Consider the following 21,824-nt stretch of genomic DNA (forward strand, 5'->3'; position numbering starts at 1 on the left):
GTTTAAGTACCATCTGATTCTGAATTATGAAGATTTTGTTTTTGATATAGATTTATCTCCTGCACAGGATTTGGGGAGGGCCTGGGAAGGTATTATCAGGCTTTTTAAGTGATCACGATACCCAGCCAAGTTTGGAATCAGTGAATAATGGATGGAAGTTAGCATTTACTTGAGGACTCAGGATCTTTTTGTCTGTGCCTTTTAACTAAACTACAAGTTCACTGCAGCCACTGCTAACACAAGTGATTGTCACCACTTTCTTTGATTTCAGTATCCTCATGTGTAAAAGTAAAAATAAGTCAGATTACGTGATCTCTAAAATCCTTTTGGGGACTTTTCAGATGGCTCAGTGGTAAAGAATCTGCCTTCAATGCAGGAGACACAGGTTCCATCCCTGTGTCTCCAAGGAAGATACCTTGGAGAAGGGAATGGCAACCCACTCCGGTATTCTTGCCTGGGAAATCCCATGGACAGAAGAGCTGGTGGGCTCCAGTCCATAGGCTCGCAAAAGAGTTAGACACGACTTAGCAACTAAACAACAAAATCCTTTTTACTTCTACAAGTCTAATTATTCAAAAAGGAGCTTTCCCAAGATATTTACTAAAACATCGTTCCTTTAAAGAATGCTCCAGTTGTTATTTGCCTCTTTCTCAAAAAAGTGGAAAGACAGATTTCTAAATAATTTTCAGAGGGCTGTATTATGAGAGCCTTCCCACAAAACTAATTAAGTCAGTACCTGAAACAGCTTTCTCAAAAGTTTGCCTTATCCAAAAAAATAATAATGTTCATCTTTCTTTTCATGAGCCTTGGACTCATCTCTTTACATTCACATCATTCATTGTCATTTCTCTGTAATCAGCATGATATACAGCTGCCATCTGCTCATTCCTTGCCACTGCAGCTCACATGTATTACATGTTTATTGATAGCACAGGAGGAAGTAGTCATGCATCAGTTTGTGCTACAGTACTTTGCACAGTGAAGCCTAAACATTATTTTCTATCATGTGGTCATTGTTATTTTTTAAGGTCTCTTTTGATAAGATTCTAGGTGGTGGTGGTTTTCAGTCGCTAAGTTGTATCCAATTCTTTGTGACCCCATGGACTGCAGCAGGTCAGACTTCCCTGTCCTTCACTATCTCTCAGAGTTTGCTCAAACACATGTCCTTTGAATCATGGATGTGATGTCATCCACACTTCATCTTCTGTCACCCTTTCTCCTGCCCTCAGTGTTTCCCAGCATCAGGTCTAGACATTAATAATGTTAAAAACTGCATCTTTAAACATGTTACCATCTTATATAATGTCTATATGTCACTTATTATTCTAGGAAATTTCATTTATAAAAATTTCAAATTCAACTCTAGTTGAATCAATAAAGTTAAAGCAGAAAAGAGCATTTTAGGGAATTCCTTGGTGATCCAGTTTTAGGGCTCCAGGCTTCCACTGAAGAGTGCCTGGGTTCACTCCCTGATCAGAGCACTAAGATTCTGCCAACCATGCAATGCAGCCAAAAACCAAACAAAAAAATCATTAAAAAAGAAAAAACAGAGCATTTAAAATATATATATTGTAAGCTATTAATATTCCTTTAATGGGATAAGCTCTGCATCAGCCCGATTATAGCTTTGACTTCTTGAGATAAAGCTCTAAAATGCAATCACAATCAACCTTTCTTTATAATGATTAAATCTTCTGGCATTTGATTTCTCACTACTTTCTAGAAAAGAATAATTCAGTTTTATCAGAACTGTGAAAGTGCTCCGTCATAAACAGAGCTTCATGATAAAGTAAAACACTGTTCCACACCATAATAGATTGTTAATTGTTTTTCATCATTTCTTTCATCCCCATTTGTTCCATGTCCCCACTCCTCTCCATCCCCTACTTTTTCTGTCTCTCTTCTCTTGGTCCCCCCAGATTCATACACATACACACACACACATATTTTCTTTTCAAAATGCATCCTTTAATGAGAAATCTCAAACATAAGTCATTTAACTATATAAGTAGCAAAACCATGTTTAGAAACAAAATCTGCAGATAATTTGGCCAGATGTTCTTTTTGAGCCTTAATGACATTTAAATATAAATTAATATTCCATTGATTCATCAAAATTTTCTATTTCTTAGTCATACCATTTTCTATATATGCAATGATCTTATGTTCCAAACAAATAGAAATGTGATCTGACAAACTCATACATGCACAGACACACACAAATACATATAGAACTCCTGAAATAAGGATAGCCACAAAATAGCATTTTTTATGTATTCTCTCTACACCAGCAACTTTCAGCCAGAGGCATTTTTACCCCTTAACGTAATACTTGGCAATGTTAGTAGACATTTTTGATTGTCACACTGGGCAGGGAGGTTGCTACTGGCATCTTGTGGGTAGAGTCGGGATACTGCTGAACCAGATAGCCCCTACAATGAATGATTATCTGGCCCCAGGTGTCAATAGTTCTGAGGCTGAGAAACCCTGGTCTACAGAGTGGTCTAATGCTTCAAAGAAGGGGAAAGCCAAATTCTTCATTCCATTTTATGCAACTGATAAAAGCAGGAAGAGAAAAAACACACACCTCCATAATTCCATTTAAATCTCTTTAACCAAACTGGTTATATGGCTACACCACAAAGTTTTTCTTTCCACCTTGAAACCTCTAAGCACTTTAGAATAGACAGATCTATTCTCAGTTTATAAGTGGCTTTTTATTCTTGCCGTACTAGGCATTTCCCCACAGTATGAGTGAAATACTTTGCCAGATGGTGGGGGAAAGATTTTGATAATCCTTACCATACCTATTCTGAAAATAAAAGTTTCTGCAGCTTCTGGCCCCTTGTTTTGTATATTTCACATATACCACATGTTTTAGTATAGCTTGTCTTGTTTAACAAAATTATTATGAAGACAAATAGCAATCTAATTGATATGCAGAAGTAAGGTTTAGGGTTTTTTTGTTTCTTCATGCCATATTTTGCTGCATCTTGATAACTTATAGATGATAATAGAACTTTGTAGTTGGAGAGACCATGGAGTTTAATTTCCCATTTTCTATTATCCCAGTTCATCAAATATAAGATGCCATTAATCATAAGATGCATTATTACATTCTGTACCCCACTAAAAGAAAGTTTCTGTCAATGGAAAATGACATGCCCATGCCCTCAATCATAAGACAGATCTCAATTTGAGTGACATCAGAATGTAGAAAAGGTACATCTTAGACTTGACGAAAATACATTATGTTACAGTACCTTTTCCTCTTTCTGAGAGAAAAGCCATGTGTTGTGTTAGCTTAAGAAACTTTCCACAATAATGCAATAAGGCATATACACAATGAATAAAACACATAAATGTTGAGAAAACTAGGGCAAGAAAGTAAACTAAAATCTTACATAATTCTAAGTTCCCTTTTAGGTTATAAGCAAACTGGGAACTTTGCCAATTGAACAAGATTTCTAGATATAAATGGGGTAAAGTTATAACAGATTTTACAATAAAAGTTAACTGGATGTCAGTTAATTATAAGTATCAGTTAACTGTAATAGAGACTGCCTTCTTTAATTAAAAGGAAATAGGGATTTGGGGAAAAAATTATCTTGGGGTCAGATCACATTTAAGCTAATCTCTGTTATTCTACCTATAATGAAGGTGATAAAACTAAATGAACCCTGTGATTGCTTGGAGGCAATGTAACATCCTTTGGTCAGTCATGGTTCCTATATTAAGTTTAGTGTTGTAGAAAATGGGATGAGCTGGGCAAGGGGGTACCTGAGAAAGACTTTTGGTCAAGGACATTAATTTTCCCTAAACTAAGAAGTATTTTATAGAACAGCCTATCCACCTAAATCTTTTCATAGGTCAAGTGTTAGGAAGAAAGACTGACCAGATGAGTAACTGCCCAGTCAAAGTAGAAATTATACCTAGAAAAGGATTCTTGCTAAAAGCTGAAAAATAAGATTTAAGGCTAAAAGACCAGCAAAACAAGCCAATGTATATGCCATAGCCATGCTGGGCAAGGGCCTAATGATGCTATTAGCTGCACAGTCTCCCAAGAATAGCCCCAAGACCAGTGAACTGCCTGTTTGCATGTAGTGGCCATCAAGCTGCCAAAGCTACCAAAATTCCAATGTATTATTTTAGTAATTGCGATTACTTAAGATGGCAGAGGAATAGGACCATAGCCTTGTCTAGCTCAGTGAAACTATGAGCCATGCCGTGTAGGGCCGCCGAAGATGGATGGGTCATGGCGCAGAGTTCTGACAAAATGTGGTCCACTGGAGAAGGGAATGGCAAACCACTTCAGTAATCTTGCCTTGAGAACCCCATGAACAGTATAAAAAGGCAAAAAAGTATGACACTGAAAGATGAACTCCCCAGGTCAGTAGGTACCCAATATGCTACTGGAGATCAGTGGAGAAATAACTCCAGAAAGAATGAAGAGACAGAGCCAAAGTAAAACCAACATCCAGTTGTGGATGTGACAGGTGATGGAAGTAAAGTCCAATGCTGTAAAGAGCAATATTGCATAAGAACCTGGAATGTTAGGTCCATGAATCAAGGCAAATTGGAAGTGGTCAAACAGGAGATAGCAAGAGTGAACATCGATATTTTAGGAATCAGTGAACTAAAATGGACTACAATAGGTGAATTTAACTCAGATGACCATTATTTCTACTACTGTGGGCAAGAATCCCTTAGAAGAAGTGGAATAGCTATCATAATTAACAAAAGAATCCGAAATGCAGTACTTGGATGCAATCTCAAAAACAACAGAATGATCTCTGTTCATTTCCAAGGCAAACCATTCAATATCACAGTAATCCAAGTCTATGTCCTGATCAGTAATGCTGAAGAAGCTGAAGTTGAATAATTCTATGAAGACCTACAAGACCTTCTAGAACTAACACCCAAAAGATGCTCTCTTCATTATAAGGGACTGGAATGCAAAAGTAGGAAGGAAGACAAGACATACCTGGAGTAACAGGCAAATTTGGCCTTGGAGTACAAAACAAAGCAGGTCAAAGGCTAACAGTTTTGACAAGACAGTGCACTGGTCATAGCAAACACCCTTTTCCTAAAGCACAAGAGAAGACTCTACACAGGGACATCACCAGATGGTCAATACTGAAATCAGATTGATTACATTCTTTGCAGCCAAAGATGGAGAAGCACTATACAGTCAGAAAAAACAAGACCAGGAGCTGACTGTGGCTCAGATCATGAACTCCTTATTGCCAAATTCAGACTTAAAATGAAGAAAGTAGGGAAAACCACTAGACCATTCAGGTATGACCTAAATCAAATCCCTAACAATTATACAGTGGAAGCGACAAATAGATTCAAGGGATTAGATCTGATAGAGTGCCTGAAGAACTATGGATGGAGGTTCATGACATCATACGGGTGGCAGTGATCAAGACCATCCCCAAGAAAAAGAAATACAAAAAGGCAAAATGGTTGTTTGACGAGGCTTTACATATAGCTGAGAAAAGGAGAGAAGCAAAAGGCAAAGGAGAAAAGGAAAGATATACCTCTTTGAATGCAGAGTTCCAAAGAACACAAGGAGAGATAAGAAAACCTTTGTCAGTGATCAGTGCAAAGAAATAGAGGAAAACAATAGAATGGGAAAGACTAGAGCCCTCTTCCAGAAAATTAGAGATACAAAGGGAACACTTCATACAAAGATGAGCACAATAAAGGACAGAAATGGTATGGACCTAACAGAAGCAGAAGATGTTATGATGAGATGGCAAGAATACACAGAAGAACTATACAAAAAAGATCTTCATGACCCATGATTGTGTGATCTGGGTGTCTGGCTCACCTAGAGCCATACATCCTGGAATGCAAAGTCATATGGGCCTTAGGAAGCATCACTACAAACAAAGCTAGTGGAGGTAATGGAATTCCAGTTGAGCTATTTAAAATCCTAAAAGATGATGCTGTGAAAGTGCTGAACTCAGTATGTCAGCAAATCTGGAAAACTCAGCAGTGGCCACAGGACTGGAAAAGGTCAGTTTTCATTCCAATCTCAAAAAAAGGCAATGCCAAACAATGTTCAAACTACCACACAATTGCACTCATCTCACACACTAGCAAAGTAATGCTCAAAATTCTCCAAGCCAGGCTTCAACAGTACGTGATCCATGAACTTCCAGATGTTCAAGCTGGATTTAGAAAAGGCAGAGGAACCAGAGATCAAATTTCCAACATCTCCTGGATCATTGAAAAAGCAAGAGAGTTCCAGAAAAACATCTACTTTTGCTTTATGGACTACACCAAAGCCTTTGACTGTGTGGATCACAACAAATTGTGGAAAATTCTTTAAGAGATGGGAATACCAGGTCACCTGACCTGCCATCTGAGAAATCTGTATGCCAATCAAGAAGCAACAGTTAGAACTGGACATGGAACAACAGACTGGTTCCAAATCAGGAAAGGAGTACATCAAGGCTGTATATTGTCACCTTGCTTATTTAACTTATATGCAGAGTACATCATGTAAAATGCCAGGCTGGATGAAGCACAAGCTGGAATCAAGATTGTCATGAGAAATATTAATAAATTCAGATACGTAGATGACACCACCCTTACGGCAGAAAGCGAAGAACTAAAGAGCCTCTTGATGAAAGTGAAAGAGGAGAGTGAAAAAGTTGGCTTAAAACTCAACATTCAGAAAACTAAGATCATGGCATCTGGTCCCATCACTTCATAGTAGATGAATGGGGAAACAATGGAAACAGTGAAAGACTTTGTTTTGGGGGGCTCCAAAATCACTGCAGATGATGACTACAGCCATGAAATTAAAAGACGCTTGCTCCTTGGAAGAAAAGCTGTGACCAACCTAGACAGCATATTAAAAAACAGAGACATCACTTTGCCAACAAAGGTTCATCTAGTCAAAGCTATGGTTTTTCCAGTAGTCACGTATGGATGTGAGAGTTGGACTATAAAGAAAGCTGAGCGCAGAAGAATTGATGCTTTTGAACTGTGATGTTGAAGAAGACTCTTGGGAGTCCCTTGGTCTGCAAGGAGATCCAACCAGTCAATCCTAAAGGAAATCAGTCCTGAATATTCATTAGAAGGACTGATGCTGAAGCAGAAACTCCAGTACTTTGGAGTTTCTCCAATACTACCTGATGCGAAGAACTGACTCATTGGAAACGGCCCTGGTGCTGGGAAAGATTGAAGGCGGGAGGAGTAGGGGACGACAGAGGATGAGATGGTTGGATGGCATCACCGACACTATGGACATGAGTTTGAGCAAGCTCTGGGAGTTGGTGATGGACAGAGAAGCCTGGCGTGCTGCAGTCCATGGGGTCGCAAAGAGTCAGACACAACTGAGCAACTGTACTGAACTGAACTGATTTTAGTAATTGTGTTTAAATAACGCTGAACATCAATCCAGAACTGAAGAGAGAAAACAAACAAAGCCCTAATGCTTCTGTACCAACCAAGTACAAAATAACACCAACAATATACTTTTTTACATCCCAGGGTATTACAGTATAATCATAAAACAGTGAGTGTTAGAAAAGGGTAGCCTTAAAACCCTGAATGGTGATCAACAAACTGATGCTTTCATGAAGTTGAAAGTAAAATTTTACCTATCTAGCATTTGAGGCTGTAAAATCAGTCTTGTGAGAGCATTAGTTCTCTCCCCAGAAGGTAGGCCTAAACTCTTGTCATTTATTCAAGTCTTGGAAATCCCATTTCTGCTTCCAAATGTGTATGCTAAAAAGTGGCACAATAATGCTGAACGACACTAAATAGCCTTCTTTGAAGTTTTAACACCAACTACAAAGGGAAAATCAAAGACAGGTTGTTTTTAAAAGTAAGTAAGGAGCTTTAGGATGCCTCAACATTGATTACTTGGAGAGAAATTACCCATGTATACTGAGGCCCTTGGTTTAGAAATCTGTGCAACAGCTTCTTGTTGACTTTTAAGTAAATTTCAGGGGATCTTTCAACATCTAGAAACTCAGATCATATTTATTCTTATTTTGAATGGAATTCTCATTTCCTTTAACATACATATATATTTAATTCAGTGTACAATGAGAGGGCTTTCTTTAAATATCCTATTAGCAAATCACCATGATAAAGTCAAACACTGAACATGCTGCTGCTGCTGCTAAGTCGCTTCAGTCATGTCCGACTCTGTGCAATCCCATAGACGGCAGCCGGCCAGGCTCCCCCATCCCTGGGATCATCCAGGCAAGAACACTGGAGTGGGTTGCCATTTCCTTCTCCAATGCATGAAAGTGAAAGGTGAAAGTGAAGTTGCTCAGTCCTGTCCAACTCTTAGCGACCCCATGGATTGCAGCCTACCAGGCTCCTCCATCCATGGGATTTTCCAAGCAAGAGTACTGCATTTAAATGAGCATACAATAATTGGTTTCAGTATTACAATCAAAACTTCAAGAGTTAAAGTGACATCTTTAATTTATATACAACGTTGTAGATCTCTAGATTATAAGGAACCCAACAAGTCACCTAGTACAGCCCCATTTAATTTACAGAAGAATCATCAATTAGAAAGGCAACTGCTGATAACTAATAAGGACCTACAGTATAGCACAGGGAGCTCACTCAGTACTCAGTAATGGTATATATGGGAAAAGAATCGAAGAGAGACTGGATGTATGTATATGTATAACTGGTTCACTTTGCTGCACACCTGAAACTAACACAACATTGTAAATCAACTACAATAAAAATTTAAAAAAGAAAAGACAACTGCTGCCCATGGTAATACAATAGTCAAGGATGTGGTCCTTTCCTGGGTCCAATATCTCCTGTCTCCAAGGTCCGTATTTCCACCATGATCCACTGTAATTACAAGCCTTCACAATAATTAGGAATGAAACTAAACCATTATATGATTATAAATTACTGTAAATCATGTGAGTTTAATATACCTAAAATAAGAAAGTGTTCAGCTGAGGACAGTATTTAGGAAGACAGAAGCCATGATACAAAATGTTTACTGAACCTCCTGTGGGATGACAGTTCTTCATTTAGTCTTTACAGAATCCCAAAGGAGATACACTTCACTATTCACAGTTTAAAGATTGAAACTCAAAAGCCTCAATAACAGAAGTCCATCTAAAAACTCTTTGATCTACTACTGAGGTAGACAGCTCTGTGCTGTTCCTGTAGGTAACCCTTTTCACCACTACCAGGACCCACAAGAGAGACAGGACATGTGTGGCCTAGAGCAAAATGGTCATTTCTCTTGCCCTCTTTTGTTCCAAGCAGAGATCTGTAACAAAATCTCTGATGGAGTTGTGTGGGCATATGTTTGTGAAGGAGAGAAAGTAAAGTAACCCCTCAGGAGTCAGTGACAACAATGTTCAAATAGCATTTCCACACTATGGTGGAAAATTCAGATCTAACATTCACTTGGTGTCCTCTTCTTCTGCATGCTACTCCCCCATCAGTCATCATTTCCACAGGGTACTGCATTCGTGTGTATGAACCCTGTTTCCAAAGCCTCCTTATTACCCATTGGATAGGTAGTTTCAAAATTCACAGGACAAGGAGTTACAAAGGTATATGGATGTCATCAAGTCTGTTTCCGCATTTAGTTGTACAGAAACTGATTTCCAGACAGGTAATACAGCCAGAGACAAAGCTGGGACTTGAGGCAAAGTTCTCCCTCAAGTCTAATACTCTTCTCCCTATGCAACACACTTGATTATACAATTGGCCAAAAAGAACAAGTGTCTATCATGTCTTTGACCAAATATATTAACTATTTCAAGCCAATATCATGTTTTTAACAGCAAGTTGAAAGCAAAATTGGCGATCAAGAGCCTAGGGTAGTAGAAAGACAATACAAGCCTGATAGCTAGATAGATCCAAGTTTGATTTAACCTCTTTAATTTACTAACTGGCTGCCTTGGGTAAGTTGCTCAGCTTTTCTGAAGTTGTAACTACAAGAATATTGTTGTTTAGTCACTAAGTTATGTCCAACTCTTTGTAACTCCATGGACTGTAGCCCAATAGGGTGGCTCTCTCCATGGGATTTCCCAGGCAAGAACACCATTTCCTTCTCCAGGGGACCTTCCCGAGCCAAAGATTGAACCTGCATCTCCTGCAGTGGTAGGTGGACTCTTTACCTCTGAGCCATCAGGGAAGCCTACCTGAGAATATTAAGAATTAAATGCAGTAGGATATTTATAAAGCATCTGATCCATAGTAGATGCTCGATATATTGGTTCCCAGTGATTCTAACTCACCCTAAAAAAGCTGTACCACTCTTAACAAATTCCTTTAGCCCTTTGGGTCTCAGTTTCCTCCATTGTACAATGAGAAGAGGGGAAAAAAAGCAAATGAATTCTAAAATCCCTTACAACTCATCAAGTATGAATTAATTCCCAAAGCTTCCTTTACCTTAATTTAAATTCAGCCAACACTAGGTACCTTATATTCATCCTTAGCAATCTTTCTGTGATCTCAAAGATTTCGGATCCAACTCCATATAGTACTTTTAAGTTCCACATAGAAAAATTACTACACAAAACCAAAGGACTTAACTTTAAAGAAAACTCTACAAGGACATCACAAACCTATGTGATAAATAAATACAATTTAGGATGTATCTTAAGTTGTTCCTCTTTTTTTTTTTTTTTTGCTGGGATAGAAGATGAGAACTTAAGTGTTGATACTATAAGCCTATAACGATAGACTCAGGACGCATTTAGGTAAAGCAACTAATGTCATTTTGGGGGTAAGAGAAAAGGAAGAGCAATAAACTTCTCTTCCCATGTGAGTCTTATGCTAGACCTTAAAATTTAAGAAATTTGTGTCATTCTGAAGCAGAGGGGAATAAAATTTATTCTGAGAGGTGTTTTACAGTGATAGGCATTGATATAAGAAGATAGTTGACCATGTTCTCCACAGTGCTTTTGAATGTCATGTTTCAGATTTACACTCTCTATAAATAATGTATAATTTAAATGCTTGAGTCTTAAAAGCAAGACCTGGGGAAATATTAACTGAAATTAAATGAAAACCTTAACTGCAAAGTTTCTCCTCCTCTTCTCTTCCATGAGAAAAGCGTTATCAGTAGATCTTTTTGTTGTTGTTGTTATAGAGAAGGCATTTGACACATATTTGGCTGGCCAAAAATTTTGTTAACATTGTATGGAAAATCCCAAACCAACAGTTTGGCCAACCCAATAACACTCTATAGGTTCAAAATATATTTAAAATAATGATTAGAGCTCCCAGTCATGGTTTCCCAAAAATTCATTTGGTGTTTATCCTGTTACCATACCTGTACAATATTATTCACTTATAAAATTTTAGAATACACATCTTAGATGATAAAACATCAATAGCATCAAAAACTTTTGCCTTTTATTAGTATGAAGAGACAGAAAAGGCCCATTGAAATTTTCTGAAATGTGTGAAATACTGCCATTTTTTAAATCAAGAGCTGTGTTATATGGGCTACATTTCTGGTTCTAAAAGGTGACAGAGAATAAACTATGTTCCTCAATATAAGTTGTGTGTGAAGTCCAGAGAGGTCAATATACTTTAGGCATGCTGCTGCTGCTAAGTCACTTCAGTCGTGTCCGACTCTGTGCGACCCCATAGATGGCAGCCCACCAGGCTCCCCCGTCCCTGGGATTCTCCAGGCAAGAACACTGGAGTGGCTTGTATGTTAGGCATACATATACATATATAGCAAGCATAGTGTGAACCAGAGGCAAGAAGGCCTAGACCCTGTTTCTGCTGTTGTTAAAAACTTGATGTGTGATTTTTGGACAAGTTACTTCACCTTTCTTATCTGTTTCTTTATGAAACAGGAGGGACCATCTGATCTCTCCAAGATTGCTTCCAGTTTCTATAAGTTGTGTGAATCCTCGATATGGTACCTGAGTGGCACAGGACATGGGGCAAAAGTACTCAAAGGAGAGCACTTACTCTGCTCTTCATGCATGCTGCTAGAAGGAGCCAGATTCTGTAGAGAGCCGGACACTAAATGGCCTGGCTTTGTGCCTTGGCTGAAGAACACCATCAGTGACTATGAAGGCACTTAAAGGGACTCAGCCGGAGGAAACAAACTATTTTCTGAACATAGTCCAAAAACTCGGTAGGGTCATGTGAACCCTCATGACCTCAGACCCCTTGTGTCCTCAGCCTTTTATCTTGACTGGCAGAAAGGCCTGAGTTCATTTAGACAATGTATGCTTTCTGAGCCTTATGAGAAACAGTTCTAAGAATAAATGGACTCATCCCCAGTCCCACATCTGATCCTTGAAAATACATATATTTTTATGCATCAGCTACAATATACGTAGCACTCCTAGGACACCTTTATGAGACAGAGTTTAGCATAGTCATTAAAAGTATGAAATGAGCTCAAATCCTGCCTCTGCTGCTATTTAACTGCTGCATGATCTTGGGAAAGAAGCTTCAGGTTCTGTTTTTGTAAAATTGGGAAACTAATAAAACCTAACTCTTAGGGTTGTTGTGAGGATTAATCAAGATAATACATGCAAAGCAGAGCACAGAGCCTAGTATAAAGTATATATTAGTAAGATGGGTGGATAGATGGATAATATAGATACATGGATACATAGATGGATCTTTCAATCCTGGAAGCTGGGACTCCCTGAAAAGGCTTATGTGAAGGCCGAAAGCAATTTTTTGGCAGTGAATGGCATCTGCTGATCTTTCCTCTTCTGAGCAAGCAATATGGCAAATGCTCAAACCTGGGATCAGCTCTGACTAATAGGATCCTGCAGAAATTAGGAGGAAATAAGATTATCTTTAACGTAGGAAAGAGTTATGCTGGTTTAAGATAAGATCCTTGAAAGAGAGAAACACAAAAAACATTTAATGTGGTCATCCAATGTCAGAGAAAGGGGGTTATTTTTCATTCATGTCATCTCAAGTGTTGCCAGCATTAACAGCTACAGAATTTTATAACTGGATGTCTCCCTAGAGACTGTCTATTGCTAGTTTACCTCCCTTACTTGATAAATAAGTAGCTGAGGGCCAGAGAGATTAAGCAGATTTCTTGAGGTCATTCAGCAGTAAATGACAATGCCAAGACAAATAAGTGTTCTGACTCCTCCCATTAACCCACCCAGCACTTCCCCTGGTATCTTTCACCAGGTTATCATTCTTTTATGTGCCAGCAGGGCATTAAAACACATACAGGTGCCTCACTTTTGCCCAGGTTCCCAAAAAGTACAGAAGCAGCCTTTACCCCCCAAACCTTCTTCCCACTGGGAATGGGGAAAGGGTCCCAGTTAATCTATGGCCCTCTCCTAGACCCTCTTTGGAGTTTCTATCTTTCTGTTCCTCACGTTCACTCTTAAGGGCTACTTCTAAAAGTTCTTCACCCCAAAGATCAGGCACATCCCAGGGCACAAATTACCCCCTGCTAATTTGCACATTCTCATTTTCCCACAAATGCAGAACTACAGAATTGTTAAGTCTCCTCTGAGTCCCCTGACTGAATTCAATGAGAACTGATCCCTCCCTTCCTAGGCTAATTCAATCAGGTTCATTTATAAAGGGTGAGCACCTGAAGAGCCAGAGAACCCTTGCTGCTGCTGCTGCTAAGTCGCTTAGGTGTGCCTAAAAAGAGGAAGAGCGGACCAGGAAATGGGAGGACTCGGGGAAGGAGGGAGATGAGAAGGAGCACACAGAGCAAATTGCAAAGTCTGGATCTGGGAGACAGCTATGCTGCTGAAACTGACTCACTGCTGAGGGTACAGAACTGCCGGCGGGATTGACTGTTTTCATCATGCGCTCTGGTAACTGACTAACAACAGACTGACGCCCCAAACTGCACACGTAGGAGGAAGCAGGCGGAGGCTATCCCGAAGTTGCAGGAAAAAACGAACTCTCTTCCTGCTCCCTTCTCTAGTCTCATTAGATGTTCACCAGTCTGCGCCTGGCTAGCATGCCCTGAGCTCGCCAGGTTTCTGTGCATCACCCCTAACAGGGAACTCCCCTCCCTACTCTCCCGAGGGTTAGAGAGAAACGGCATCTCTCCTTGCAGGGAAACTGATTTGAGAGAAAAGCTTTCGCTGAGCGTCTGAAGCTGACAAACGCGGGGCGCTTCTTGTCCCTAAGCATTTGCGGCTGCGTGGGGTGTCCCTCAGCCCAGGTCTGGGCTTTGAGGGTGGGAGGCGTAAGGGTCACAGCCAAGTGTTCCTTCTCCACACTCACAGCCACCCGCGAAACCGGAAGGAAGGTTTTGCCTTTTATCTTTTTACCCCTCCCTACCTGAATTCCGGGACCAGGTTAGGCTGCAACCCGTAGAAAGCAGCGGAGAGAGTGACCAACCACCCAGGCTTGTAACTGCCATTCTCGCACTCCAGATAAGGCGGAGACCACTTGACATGGCTCTTGTCCCCGCTCAGCCCGTCCCTGCGCCGCCAGCTATGGCCCAGGCCCCGTGGCCCCTGATTGGAGCCGCGACGGTGTAAGTGAGTCCTCCACTTGCGCCGGAGGCCGTGGAACCACTCGGTCTCCAGCGTGGCGTTGGCCAGGTGGTGTGCTGAGGAGGACAGGTCCTGGAGCAGGATGCGACTCTCCTCACGCGTGGCCTGGAGGAAGACCTGCGGGGCGGGTGCGGACAGCGACTCGGTGCTGAAGGTGATGGCCGCCCGGGAGATGCTGGGTTCACCCTCCAGGAGGCTCCGCACCAGCGCTTGGTACCACTCCAAGTCGTCCTGCAAGTTCTGCTCCCGCGACTTATTGCTCTGCAGCATCATGTTGAGGAAGTTGGTGGCGTGTGTCAGCGTGTCCAGCGCCCCGTGCAATGAGGGATGGGAACTGGCTAGGGCAGGCGACTTCCCCGGCAGGCCCGCCAACTCGTAGCGGCTGGAGCAGTTGGCTCGCTTCAGCTTGTGGGAGTCCCCGGTGTAGAGGTAAGAGGCCACGTCCATGGGCACCTCCTCGGCGAGTTTCTGCGCCAAGATGGTGCCGTCGGTGGAGCGGCTCCAGGGAGCAGAGGGGTCTGAGGCAGAGGCTCGAGCCGGCTGCTGGGCGTGTTGCTTCGCCCTCAGGGTCCTCTCTCGAGGGGAATCCGGCCGACTTGGAGCTTCGCGGCTGGCGCCAATAGCTCCCAATCCGAAATGAACAAGCAGAAGGCAGAAGAGGAAGGGGCAAGCCATGACTCCCATCTGCCTCGCAGAGCGGAGAGGAGCTAACGGGAGGAGTCACTTTTTAAATTGTAGTCGTCAGTCTGTAAGCAGTAAGACTTTTGCTAGGGGTCTTCCCCCTTCTCCAGCAGGCATCCAGTCCAAAAGGACTTTAAAATAGGGATGTTCCGAAATATGCCCGGCTGACTAAGCTACCGTCACAGGAAATCAAATCACCTGTGGCAACGCCGGCTGCTCCCGCTCCACAATGGGTCGGCTCAGGATTACGCACCTCGCAGCCTTGAACCGAACAGGTTACATCCCTTTTGCAGCCGGCAGCTATAGTTAGCCTGCTTACGTCTTTCCTTCCACCGCCGCTCTCATTGAGGTGTGTTCAAGAGCTGCTGCTGCTGCCGCCGCGGCCACCGAAGACGCTGCTCCATCATCTCACCCGTGGCAGGTCGTTCCCGCCTCCTGGCTCTGGCTCCTCCTCGTTCGCTTCGCCCGGAGACGCGGAGCGCGCGCGCACAGACCGGCACAGCGAGCGCAGGGGCGAGTCCCAGAGAGCGAGGGTTTCTTTTAAGATGTTTGCCTCTCCGGAGCCAAGAGGGTTAGGCAGCTGGTTAATTGGAGTCTTTAGGTTTGGCCACAAACCACACTCCTGCCTCTCCCTACTCTCGGGAGGAAAGCCAGTTTAAAGAGGCAGCTTGGCCGCAACCAGCCCTTGTAGGGCGGCTTCAATTCGTCTTGTTCTCTGTTTGGTCGGCTCCTCTGTCAATCAGCCGAGTACCATTTGTTCGGCTGGGGCGGGAGCTGTCCAGTGCTGAACCCGAGGCGGCACGGAGGAGGCAGCGGCGCGGGATGCAGCAGTCCTTTCACCCACTCGAGTTCCCTGATGACTCGAGAGCGTGAAGGGTTGGGGGTGGGTGGCCTGGAGTAAAGGTAGAAGCAGAGCTTGGGTGGCTCAGAGAGAAGGAAACTTGGATGTACTGAGGAGGAGGGTGTTGGCGTCTTGCATGCTTCGTTAAATCAGTCTTTTCTTTTGCCTGGAAAAGAGAGGAAAAGTAGTTTTCATTTGTGACATATATCGGAGGGAGGGATGTAGGATGAAGACGTGTCCTCCCAAGCATCTGCTCATTTTAGGCAAATGATCAAATCCTCCTCCTTGTTGTCGGTTAAAGAAATTATTAAACCCTACTTGCCAAGGTCTTGGCTGTAAGGGAGTAATGGAGACATCTACTGGCTGAACTTTAAGGGGAAAAATGCCATCTAAAGAACGCTTGCTTGAAAGGGATGAAGGGGAACCTGTGGAAATGTAAACAGAGAATGTGCCAAAGGGCGAGGATAGGGGCAGGACGCAGACTGTGAGAGAATGAGGATGAGTCAGTCTTTGGTGAGTGGGAAGGAGAGCCATTCTGACTGGGAGTTCCTGAAATTAATGAAGGCAAGAACTAAGACATCTGATTCACCATAGATTGGGATGTCCCAGCTAAAGAAAGAAGAGCAGAATAACTATGCTAGGACTCCAAAAAAAAAAAAAAAAAAATGATTGGAAATTCCCTTAACACAGTCCAATTGTTTTATTTGAAGTTTTAACCGGGTCTTCTGACACTTTCATTCAAAAATACTATTTAGTACTGGATACGTAGTGTCTTCTGCACCTCCATCTTCTATATACACCTCCATTTTCAAATTTCCCAAGAAAGACACAAGATAGAAAGTCTCAAAATCATTTCAATTCCCAACTTTTAAAAAAGCCACCTATGGCATTCTAAGATAGCATGGCTTAGACTTGCTTTATCATTTCATTCTCCTTATTGAGAAAATATTGAAGGATGAAAATTTAAGCTCCAAAGAGCAAAAGTTTGCCTTCATTGGTCACTGTAGTATCTTGACCACCTAGAATGCCTGGTGCTAATTGGTAAACTAGTGAATGAACCATAAGATCATGATGAGGAAGCTAATTATTTTTATTTTATTATTATTATTTTTTATTTTCTTTTCTTTTTTTTTTTTTTTTAAACTTTACATAATTGTATTAGTTTTGCCAAATATCAAAATGAATCCGCCACAGGTATACATGTGTTCCCCATCCTGAACCCTCCTCCCTCCTCCCTCCCCATACCATCCCTCTGGGTCGTGCCAGTGCACTAGCCCCAAGCATCCAGTATCGTGTATCGAACCTGGACTGGCAACTCGTTTCTTACATGATATTTTACATGTTTCAATGTTATTCTCCCAAATCTTCCCACCCTCTCCCTCTCCCACAGAGTCCATAAGACTGTTAATTATTTTAAAATCTGTCTCCTCTAAGAAGAGATGTGTGCCTGATGTGTCAGTGGTGATGGCTTTTGGAATAAGATATAGCAACCAGTTTTTGAAACTGCAGTGTTGGGTCTCCAAGAGAGCTTTTATAGCTTTGCAGAGAATGGCTATTAGATTTGTGTTTATTCACAAGTAGAGTTCATGTTCCTATCTGACTTGTTTTGATATGAAGTATACTCCTTTGCTAAATAAAGGTCATCCAGCTTAATCCTCTGATATAGGGCGTATGGCAATAATAATGTGATTTTCTGTTTGTTTAATTTATTAGAATATACAATATGATTTTCTATTTGAAGACTGAAGTGTCATTTCCTCATTAATTGATTTTTTATAAAACCTATATAATTTATTAACAGCTCTTTAAAATTTGCTAGTATTACATTTGAAAAGGAAGGTATAATTTTATTAATAGGTCCCTCTATAAGTAATTCAGTGACTCGGTGTAATTGAAAGACCTGGGTTCTGATCCCAGTATTATTTTAAGCAATATATATATGGCAAGTAGCAAAGTTTCTGTGTCTTGGAACATAAGTTGTATGTGAGCCTCATGCTTGGACATTAAGAGAGTACCAAAATTCCACCTGAGCCCCTCTCCAGAAGTGCTAGTCCTTCTCTTAGTGTATGTCTAACAAGATTGGAGCAAGCTATGAGAGGTGCCTGCAATTTTGTCATAACCTTTAGGGGATCACTTTCCATCTACATTGCCAAACAACAGAGGTGAACTAGTTAGGTTTAGAATAGCACTGTCCAATAGAAATATAATGCTTGTCAAAGATCAACATATATCATCTTAAATGTTCCTATAGCACATTTTAAAAGAAAAAGGTGAAATAAAATGTAATAATATATTTTGTTTAGTCCAGTATATCCAAATTTCATTTCAATAAGTAAACAATATAGCAGTTATTAATGAGGTAGTCTATATTTTTGTACTAAATCCTCAGAATACAATGTATATTTTACACTCTCAGCATATGGCACTTCATACTAGCTACATTTCAAGTGCTCAATAACCACGTGTGGCCAGAGGCTACCACAGAATACAGGCTCTGGAAGATAGCACATCACGGTGTAGAATGATGTAGAAAACCTAGGTTCACTCACAATAAGGTGCTATGGTCCAAATGGTCTAGGAGGTCTGGTCCGACTAGGTAGACAGCACTGTGTCTGTGTTATTATCCATCACGGAAGGAGATCAGCCAAAAGAAGTTTTTTATAAGGACCAAGATACAACACAAGCTCATAGCCCTAAGCAGACTATGGAATGCCACACCAACTCACAGACATACACATTCAACAAATGTTGATTGAGTCTCTACTATGTATCAGACATTGTGCTTAGTACTGGGGAAAACATTTGCATGGTAGACACATGGACCTCACAGTCAAGTGTGTTTAAAGAGAGATAATAAGCAAAATTTTAAATTACATATTGTTGTAAGTGCCATGAAGAAATAAATACTGTAAATTTATAAAGAGTGAAGGATATGGGGTCAAGGATATTCTTATATAAAGAGATAAAGAAAAAAAAGACTTCTATGAGGAGGTAACAATTGAGCTGAGATATAACAAATGAGGAGTAATTAAGTAGGTAGTAGATAGTAGTGAACCAGCTGAGGGTATGATGAAAAGAAACTTAGCAGAAAAGAGAAATGGGAAAAGATGACTGCATTAAGATGAAGTTCATATATAATATAAAAAATTCAAACAATGGAGACAGAAAGTTGTTTTGTAAGTTAATCAAGTGATCCTGGCATGAATAGCACTTCTGTCCTACCACCAACTACATGAACATGACTTGTAGGGGAGATAAATATCCATGCATGGCCTCAAATTAAGACCTAAGTTATCTAAACGCATGTTAATACTGTGTGGGAACTTGACTGTAAACAGAGAATGTATGCATGACCTGTATGCCCTGTGTGGAAAAGCCAAAACCACTTCATCACAGTTTGAAAAGTCAATCTAATTGCTTTAGAACAGTCCATTTCGAACTGATGAAAAAGCAATATACAATGGAGCTTTGAGTTGTCAGGATATTATCAATTTATCACTGTTATTAAAAGGAAGATGTGATATTAGCATATGTTTAAATGAAATAAAAGTAAAAAAAAAACCTGCTGAGACCATATTTTATGGGAGCAGTATAAAATTGTCTTAAAATTTTAAGTGCTGCTTTAAATCATTTAAATCAGCAATAACTAGGACAGTGTGATTTGGTGAGAGGACACTGGATTGGCAGTTGGCTGTACTTTCCACTTTGCTGGTATCTGGTCATGTGATTTTTGACAATTTTTCTCAACCTCTTTGAGCCCTTTTGCTTCATCTGTAACACAAGAGTGATGTATTAGATACAGCCACAACTGAAAGTTTTAGCTGAGTCATGGATAATAGTCCAGGTATATTTTCCAGGAACTCATCATCCTTGATAGTTCTAGCTTTATAAGGTAAGTGTTATTTTTAGGTTCAATAATGCTAGGTCTCAGTAAACAAAATGACACAACCGAAATAAAATTCTTAATAAAGCAAATAAAGCCACAAAGAAGCAGCATAATCTGTCAATATAACACAAAGTCAGAAATCCAGTTCTTCTTCCTAGTTCTTATTTCCCTGAGCATATGCTACCCCTGTTCCTCCTGTGCCCATTTGCAAAATGAAGATCATAGTCTTTGTTATCCAAGAGCAGTGGTTTTGAAATTTCTGGATGCAGAATTGTCACTAGAGAATTCTGATCATCACTCTAAGTTTGGGGAGAAGTTAAAAATCTGCATTTTAATAAGCACCACAGGTGATCTTGATGCAAATGGTCCATGGAGCACATGCTGAGAAATACTGCCTTGAGCCATGGAAAATAACTCTAATATATTAGAAGAGATCTCCTGGTAAACACAAAGCCATGGTATAAATTGTGAAACATAGCCTGTGGGTGGAAAAAATGAAAATAACACCTATAAAGAGGATCATCATCGTCGTCATGATCAATTAAATGTTTACACAGCACTTACAGTGGCCAAGCATTATTCTAAGGTTTTAGCTCCTGTAGTCTTCATTACCACACTGTGAGTTTGGTACAGCTACCATTCTACAGATGGGAAACAAGCAAATGAATTGCCCTAAGAAATACAGCCATCTGGCTCCAGATGTCATACCCTTAATCACTACACCAGTGGTTCTCAAATGTTGATACCCACTAGGTTTACCTGGAGAGCTTTCACCAAAGCACAAATTAGTGTCCTAAGCCCCCAAACTGCTGACTCAGTAGGTCTAGAATAGGACCTGAGAAAATATGCCCAGGTGATACTGATACTGCTGGTTCAAGTGATCCCAGGTAGCCTTGGCCTACAGTGGCTTGAAGCAGGACTTCAGCTCGCAGCCAGAGATTGAGGTCAGATCACGGCAGTGAGAGCACCAAATTCTAGCCACTTGACGAGTGGTCAATGACAAGGCCCTGGCTCTTCAGTTTTGCAAAAAATGAATTCCACAAAGATGGAAAGCGATGAAACTAGTAAAGTATTAGGAGGAAAAAAGAGAACAGTACCTGGTGATAGACACAAAGGCAGACTCAGAGAGTCACACCCTTGTGGTAGTTTCAGTTGCCTTTATGTGTTTCTTCAGGTTTCCTTTGGCCAATCATTTTGATTTGCCTGGTTCAGAGTCTATATTTGGTATATCCCAGTGTTCTTGCCAGGAGAATCCCAGGGATGGGGGAGCCTAGTGGGCTGCCGTCTATGGGGTCGAATAGAGTCGGACACAACTGAAGCGACTTAGCAGCAGCAGCAGCAGGATCCTTCCACACATGTCTTGGTCAAGATGAATTCTACCAAAGATGCCTATGAGTATTTACTGTCACTTAGCATCACTCCCAGAGAAGGCAATGGCAACCCACTCCAGTACTCTTGCCTGGAAAATCCCGTGGCCGGAGGAGCCTGGTAGGCTGCAGTCCATGGGGTCACTAAGAGTCAGTCGCAACTGAGCAATTTCACTTTTCACTTTCATGCATTGGAGAAGGAAATGGCAACCCACTCCAGTGTTCCTGCCTGGAGAATCCCAAGGATGGTGGAGCCTGGTGAGCTGCCATCTATGGGGTCGCACAGAGTCCGACACGACTGAAGCAACTTAGCAGCAGCAGCATCACTCCCCTTTTGATCTCCAAGGAGTCTTTCTGTGCATGTGTAGTCAGCAAAGTCTCCTGACTTCGAGAATGAATAATATGTGGTCTCTTTTCATTTATCTGGGCAGGGCTTAGCCTCCTCTCTTTCAATTGTCCTGCTATTTTCGTCTTGGAGTATCGGTCCACAGAGAACAAACTCTGACTGTTTGTGCTGGGGGCTCATCTATCTCCTGCCTCACAAGGATCATACTTTGAGAACC

At 41.2% G+C, this 21,824-nt stretch overlaps 1 protein-coding gene across 1 annotated transcript in view; it reads right to left on the reverse strand.

Moving 5' to 3' along the window:
• LOC138990490 (metabotropic glycine receptor-like) overlaps positions 1 to 21,824 on the reverse strand; it is a 218,316-nt gene that overhangs the window by 135,633 nt on the left and 60,859 nt on the right. The window contains exon 2 of the mRNA XM_070382040.1: positions 14,269 to 16,174. Coding sequence (XP_070238141.1) covers positions 14,269 to 15,170 — 902 coding nt within the window. The 5' untranslated portion in view covers positions 15,171 to 16,174. The remainder of the gene's footprint in view (positions 1 to 14,268; positions 16,175 to 21,824) is intronic.

Source organism: Bos mutus, chromosome 13 (assembly GCF_027580195.1).
Source record: "Bos mutus isolate GX-2022 chromosome 13, NWIPB_WYAK_1.1, whole genome shotgun sequence".
Lineage (NCBI taxonomy): Eukaryota > Metazoa > Chordata > Mammalia > Artiodactyla > Bovidae > Bos > Bos mutus.